The sequence below is a fragment of the Myotis brandtii genome, unplaced genomic scaffold (assembly GCF_000412655.1).
Source record: "Myotis brandtii unplaced genomic scaffold, ASM41265v1 scaffold190, whole genome shotgun sequence".
Lineage (NCBI taxonomy): Eukaryota > Metazoa > Chordata > Mammalia > Chiroptera > Vespertilionidae > Myotis > Myotis brandtii.
Genome location: NW_005357076.1, coordinates 4,460,086 through 4,467,684, shown reverse-complemented (window position 1 = coordinate 4,467,684; position 7,599 = coordinate 4,460,086). Strand labels below are relative to the sequence as shown.

Sequence of the window (7,599 nt, the reverse complement as noted above, 5' to 3'; positions counted from 1 at the left end):
GGCGCCGGGCCAGGCCAGGACCCCTGTCCAGGCCGACCTGCCGACCTGCCGTACCCATTTGACCTGTACTCTGCCCGCGCAGGTGGACTCGTACGGGAAATGCCTGCAGAATCGGGAGCTGCCCACTCCACGGTTACAGGACACAGCCACGGCCACCACCGAGGACCCAGAGCTCCTGGCCTTCTTGTCCCGCTATAAGTTCCATCTGGCTCTCGAGAATGCTATCTGTGACGACTACATGACAGAAAAGCTGTGGCGCCCCATGCACCTCGGTGCGGTGCCTGTGTATCGCGGCTCCCCCTCGGTGAGGGACTGGATGCCCAACAATCACTCCATCATCCTCATCGATGACTTTGAGTCACCGCAGAAGCTGGCAGAGTTTATTGACTTCCTGGACAAGAACGATGAAGAATATATGAAATACCTGGCATACAAACAACCCGGGGGCATCACCAACCAGTTCCTCCTGGACAGTCTGAAGCATCGGGAGTGGGGAGTGAATGACCCTTTATTGCCCAACTATCTCAATGGCTTCGAGTGTTTCGTTTGTGATCATGAGCTGGCGAGGCTGGAGGCCGAGAAAGCCCACGAAGCCGCCCCCGGAGACACCCCTGTACCTGAACCTCACATTGCCCAGCCCTCACACATGGACTGCCCAGTGCCAGCACCGGGCTTTGGCAGTGTGGACGAGATTCCTGAGAGTGACAGGTAAGGTAGCTGGGGTCCCCTGCAGCCATCAAGTCAGATTATTTACTTACTTGCTTACTGTGGACAATGAGTTAGCACGAGGTGCTGAGGGGCTGTTGTATAAAGAAATTATGAGAGGGGCTCACTCTGCATTTAAGGTGTCAAGGGTCTAGCTGGGGATATAAGACAAACTGAGAAAGCTCAGTAAAGATGTAAACTATAATCCAAGGCAACAACATATGAAAATCAGCTGATGGGGACAGCGTTTGCAATAGTAACTCAAAAAAGGTTTCAACCCGAGCAGAGGACCTGTTCAGAGAAGTGATGAGGGAGAGACAGAGTTGGGCAGATAAAGGGGGGCCAGGATACACGTAGCCTGAATACCAGGCTCAGAAATTGGACAGTCCTGAAAATCAGTTCAGCTATTTATTGAGCACCTTTTGTATCTATGGTGTGGGTGGGGATGAGGGATACAAAGATGAGTATTTTGAGGGAAGTTTGTAATAGCCCGAGTTCACACCTGTTAACCTGGTGTAATTATTAATAACACCTCCTTTCACTCTTAAAGGTATCCTGATTTGGATGATTCACCCTAGACAGAATTTTATATTCACCCTAGACAGAATAGAGGGAATTCTTTTTTTTCTTCTTTTTTTTAGAGGGAATTCTTTAAAAAGATAATAATTGTCAATGGTGGGCAGTGTGGATTAGAAGGGAAGTAAGGAGGCTACTGCGGTAGATGGCAGAATGTGTTAGCATTGGGGAACAAGGTCAGCATGGGAGGTGGAGTGGGAAAATATTGAATCCTCTTGCAGCAAACCACCCCTGTTGGGAGAGAAACAGTAAAAGATGATTGAACTTGAGAAAGAGAGGTTCCTGGATTGGCCTGCAGAGACCGACTTTGACAGTGGATGGCAGCAGAGGGTTGTTTATATGTGCTACTGGCACAGTTTGGTCCTGGAAATGATGTCCTCCATCAAGTAATTTGAATCTAGTTTATGCTGAACATGATATGATTTACTAGAGGAAAAGTGTAAAACAATGTAAACACTTAATAAATTCAGGATATCTCTTAATCTGGGTCCTGAATGCTGCTGCACCTTCATTTTGATTATTGAGATAAAGGTGCAACGTGAAAGGTAACCATCTAAATAGATAACAACTGCTTTCCTAATCTGGCCCCTGCCTTGCTTGCCTTTTTGAACTCCCTCCACATTGGGAACCAGGAGCAGGAAAGTTAGGAAGTTTGGCTCATTGATTGGGCTGTGTGATATAATCATGTTTGTGGCTTACCACCTGTCACCTGAACTAGTACTGGATTTACTTCACATTCCTTCCCTTTGGAGCAGAGCTCTGTGCTAGACAGAGACCACTGTATCTGCTTAAGGTTTTGTTGACTCCATAGCTGTGCTGAGGTTCCATAATCCAACCCTCATTTTGATATTTCAGCTGGAAGGAGATGTGGCTGCAAGACTATTGGCAAGGTCTGGACCAGGGGGAAGCTCTCACTGCCATGATCCACAACAATGAGACACAAGAGAGGAAATTTTGGGATTACCTACATGAGATCTTCCTGAAAAGGAACCAAAATCTCTAATTACCCTGCGAGAGCTTTGAACTTGGTAGGTCTAAGGAGATGGAAGTCATTCTACCACAGGACATGCTGCACAAACCCTTAATGAACATTGTCTTATCCTGACTTTAAGGGATTCTAGTTGTATCTACTGATATTTTATCCTAATGATGTATAGCCAGGGTCTCAGACTGTGGTAATAGGGCTTCCCCTCAAGGAGAGATGAAGGCATCCAGTTCTTAGTTTAGTGGAAAACAGAAGCCTGAAACACCCATTTGATTCAAGGTGCAGATCCAACAGAATTTTTAAAGAACTGCTTATTTCTCTAGCCATTTTATCCTCTCAATTATGATTGGAACAACACCTTAGTACTTGGCTACAAATGAGGTAAGATTTCTCATGTGTTATTCCTCAAACCCCTTATTATTTAGTACCTTTTCTAACCTCTTTTCCAGATATTCTGCTTTATGAACTGTTATGTTGGTGGTGAAGCAAAACTCCTGGTGGGTTGTATTCTAGTTCTCTGGAGTTGTATTTTTTTTTATCATTTACCTTGAATTTCATGTTAGTCTTTTTATTTTAAAATTTTTTTCCTTTCCTAGTTTTCCACAATTTCTGATGAAGATATAGCAGCCTTGCCACCATTCCCACATTCATTCTTCTCTGCATTAAATTGGCTATAGATTTGACAGTTTTAACTATAAATAAATAAATAAATAAATCCTATATAATAAAGGGGTAATATGCAAATTGGCCCAATGACAGAACGACCGGTTGCTATGATGCACACTGACCACCAGGGGGCAGATGCTCAATGCATGAGCTATCCACAGGGGGAGTGCTGCTCAGCCACAAACTGGGCTGATGCAGTGCTAAGGATGTCAGACTACGGTTTTGGGGAGTGAGCCTAAGACGTCAGTTGGACATCCCCCGAGGGCTCCCAGACTGTGAATCACAGTCCAGGCTGAGGGGACTCCCCCCCCCCTCCCCAGTGCACAAATGTCATGCACTAGGCCTCTAGTATATATAAAATTTTGAAATGTTAAAATAGGCCAATGTGAATCAAAGTGAAGAATTTTATATGTATTTGTTCTTTTCTGTCTAATAAAGTCTTTCCTCTATTTTATTTTTATATATTACAAAAGTCCCATTTCCCCCAGTCATGAAAATTGTGGAAAAAACAGTCCAGCAGTATAGCTTATATTCTGTAGCACTTTTCATTTTAAGTGGGATGAATATTCTAGCTTCACTCATTCTATTGCTGATATTCTTTTATACAACTTTATAGTATTTCTGAGACCACATTTTGATGGAGCCCACCCAAGTCCAAGGAGATGAGAGGTGAGGCAAGAGATGTAAGTCACCACAAGTGGCTGGCTAAATAAAAAGCTGTTAGTCAAGCCCTAACCGGTTTGGCTCAGTGGATGGAGCGTCGACCTGCCGACTGAGGGGTCCCAGGTTCGATTCTGGTTGTGGGCACGTCCCCAGTTGGGGGTGTGCAGGAGGCAGCTGATCGATGTTTCTAACTCTCTATCCCTCTCCCTTCCTTTCTGTAAAAAATCAATTAAAAAAATATATATATATATACATTTTAAAAAGCTGTTAGTCAAGCTCTAGCTAGTTTGGCTCAGTGGATAGAGCATCAGCTCACAGACTGAAGGGTCCCAGGTTCGATTCTGGTCAAGGGCAGGTACTTTGGTTGTAGGCTTGATCCCTGGCCCAGGTCGGGCATGTGCAGGAGGCAACCAATCCATGTTTCTCTCTCACATCGATGTTTCTCTCTGACTCTGTCTCTCCCCCTCCCTTCTACTCTCTCTAAAAATCAGTGGAAAAATATCCTTGCGAGAGGATTAACAAAACAAAATAACAACAACAAAAAAGCTGTGAGTCCAGTTGGGGATACAGCCAAACCTTTCTATTGCTATGATTTGAATAGATAGCTTAATGGGCAGAGAGGTCATTAGCTTTTTCTGGAGCAGAGAAACAGGGAAGAATATCTTGGCCCTTAGAGCTACCCTGGTTGTAAAGTTGTATTAATGAATTATCATCAGAGAAGTTCCATAGCTTATCAATATATCTGGTGGTAAATTAGTATGAATGTATGTATAATTTTTTTTTACTACCAGAGTTAATAATACAAATATATGTAGATGCCTCAACAACGAAGGTCCTACACTTAATATTGTAACATCTAAGGATGTGACTAAGGAAAGCTATTATTTAGGCTGGATTTCACTGTCAGAGTGCTTCTTTTTCATTCTATTCTTTAATAAAAAAAAAAAATACCCTTCGTAATAGCTTGGAAAGTTTGCTTAACCTTTTTGCTCTTTTGCAGAAAAGAAAAAGAGGTAAAGCTAGATCTTCAAGTATACTCATGTCAGCCCTGGCTGGGTAGCTCAGTTGATTAGAGCATCGTTCCAATACACCAAGGTTTGGGTTCAATCCCTGGTCAGGGCACATATAAGAATCAGTCAGTGAATGCATAAATAAATGGAACAACAAATCAATGTTTCTCTCTTTCCTTCCTCTCTCTCCCTCTCCCTTTCTCTCCAAAATCAATAAATTGTAAAGAAATTTTTAAAGATACTTATGTTAAAATTTGATACAGTAGGGATCCACAACTGAAGTCAAATTCAGGACTGATTTCTAAGCTTGCAATTTGTTCAAATACAAATGCTGACTTATAGGGGCAGGTTTGAGGGGGTAAAAAGAAACAAAATAAAAACAACTCTAATGAGACCAAAAAAAGGTGGAATAACAAATTTCTCTCTCGTTTAAAAAAAGTTTAATCTTCTAGAATTATCCAGTATATTTTATTAGATGTGGCCAATAAAAAAGTATCTTTTGATGCCCAGCATAACTGATGACATTAAAGAAATTACAGTATATATTATTGTTTTTCCACAATGGGCCACTATTCAGAAAAGTGATCTAGGGTTTTTCCCTAGACAACTGTATAAGAAACCTATAACCTACTTAGTACATATTTATTGTTCATATCCAAGCTCCATAGAATTGGCTTCACCCAATTAGATGTCTCTTTAAAAATAAATCATTGGCTTTCATGCTTATGTGAATCCTCTGTGCACACATATTAAAATTTTTATTTTCCTGCTGTTAAATAATCATTGTTATTTTCCTAATCTCTCCCCATAGTTTAGAAATTGAGTGCTATAAAACGACTATGTAACCATATCTTTCTGCAGCCCATAATTGAATCAATGGCTTTTTGCTAGGCACATGGTCAGACAATACTGAGAGCCTTGTTCAATAAAAGCAATGCACGCTGTAGCGTGGCTCCAAGGACCACATCAGACCAATAGGTAGAAATTAACTGCCTTTCTTGTCTGGTACTTCATTAAAATTCAAAAATAATAATTGTTCCAACTAGTTGGCACTTACTGTACATGAAAAACAAAACAAAATACTAGTACCCAAGTACAAACTAAAATTAGGACTTAAATTTCATTATGGGCAGTAAAAAGAGTAAGTGATCGTAGTTACAGGAGATGTAGAATCATCCTTACCTTTCCTGTCTATTCACAACAGTTCACATTGGCACTCCTTTAGCACTTTTATGTACAAAGTGGGCTAGTTGTTTATGAATTATTGTGGCTGGAGACTCATGCCTGCTTTGTGGTCAGTACTTCCAGACTTTTTTCCTTTATTCCTATTGCCATAAAAAATATTCACAAAAGAGCAGAGTAAACCAGGTGCTACATTTCCATAAGGGAAAGCAGAACCAGGAATAGCCACATGGCACTTATCAACTAAAGGCTTCACTTTCCCTATGGAGAAAGCAAGCAGTGTGAATTTTCTCTGGTTTGGGGCACAGCCTGCTCTATATACAGCAGCAGGCTTGAGGTTATTAGCGGTAGACGTTTCTAATAGGAATCAGTTTTATTTATGTTGCTGGAGGGGGGGAAGCATGGGACTGATACTTTGATTACTACAAGTATTGCTATTTTCTGTTACCTCAGGTTCCCTTTTGTATAATAAATGGCTTATTTTTAAACAGTGTCTTCTGCTTGGTTATATTTCTGTGGAGAGCAAGATAAAGTTGGATATTTCAAACATTTATTCATTTAACAGGTATTTATTGACACTAGGCACTGAGGATTCAGCAATGAACAAAGTAGACAAGGTCCCTTCTCTCATGGTGCTTACATTTCAAATGGGTGTTGGTAGTAAGGGGGTAAACAAGCAATAAATGAACAAAATAATTCAGACTGTGATAGGAGCTATGAAGAAAATAAAACAGGCTGTGGTGATGGGGTGTGAGAAGTCAAGGAAGGCCTCTCTGACATGAACTGAGACTCAACAGGAAAAAGAAGCATTCATGCAGAGATAAATGGAAAGATTACAAACATCTGTGATAAACTATTGTAGCCACTAAATTTACACAGCCAAATTTACACACACTTTGAGTAATTATAAAGGCAATGTTTATTAAAATACATTTCATTTTCAAAATTGAGCTGTCAGCTATTAAAATGTGTATATCTTTTGGGGACACCCTGTAGTCACCTTGTGAACTACAAGATTGTTCAAATTATGCTTCCATTACCAGAAACATTTTTGGGGGCTAATTTGTAAATTCCTTGAGAATCCATAGCACATCTTTGGAATGTTTTGTAAACAATTAAGTCCCTTAGAACCAAGTTTGATGAAGCTAGACATCACAACCGAAGGGCCGAGTCTATAAACAGGACTGATACACGCAGGTTTAGACTGGAGGGTCCAGGTTCCATTCCAGTCAAGGGCACAGGCCCGGGTTGCCGCTCCATCCCCAGTGGGGGGCCTGCGGGAGGCAGCCAATCAATGATTCTCTCTCATCATTGATGTTCCTATCCCTCTCCCTTCCTGTCTGAAATCAATAAAGACATATTTTTTAAAAAACAGGAATGATACTACCAAGTATCTTCACAAGGTCGGCAAGAGGATTACAGAAGGCCGTGAATGCCAAAGTGCTTAAACGTCACCCCACCCAATGAGATTACAAATGAGCAAATGATATCTAAGTAGAGCACCTGTTTATAAATAAATGAGCCGAATTTCTCTGGGAGGCTTTGGAGGTGGTTCTAAAGATAGTCAAAAACCAAGAGTTATTGAAGGCTTATAAAACAGCAAAAACCTTTCCCAAATGACCATCTCCAAGCCTCGTGTTCCGGTATGCTTCCCTCCTCCGGCCCCGCCTGTGTCCGTCCATCACTAATGCAGCCGGCTGGCGCGGTCAATGAGCTCATTGACCGGCCCTTCCCTGGGGTCCTGGCCCAGCGCTGCCAGGAACTGGGGAGGCGTGACCCCGGTTAGCGTCGGCGCCCAAAGACCCTGACCTG

General features: G+C 41.7%; 2 protein-coding genes across 2 annotated transcripts in view; both read left to right on the top strand.

Annotated features, from left to right (window-relative positions):
- Positions 1 to 4: 4 nt before the first annotated feature.
- FUT11 (fucosyltransferase 11 (alpha (1,3) fucosyltransferase)) lies at positions 5 to 3,022 on the top strand (the record flags this gene model as incomplete). Its single annotated transcript, XM_005864700.2, has 2 exons — positions 5 to 708; positions 2,137 to 3,022. Coding segments are annotated over 2 exons (852 nt in total), but the record flags the coding sequence as incomplete, so codon positions are not given.
- A 4,410-nt stretch (positions 3,023 to 7,432) lies between these two features.
- CHCHD1 (coiled-coil-helix-coiled-coil-helix domain containing 1) overlaps positions 7,433 to 7,599 on the top strand; it is a 1,666-nt gene continuing 1,499 nt past the window's right edge. Inside the window, exon 1 of the mRNA XM_014538408.1 lies at positions 7,433 to 7,568. Coding sequence (XP_014393894.1) covers positions 7,433 to 7,568 — 136 coding nt within the window. The remainder of the gene's footprint in view (positions 7,569 to 7,599) is intronic.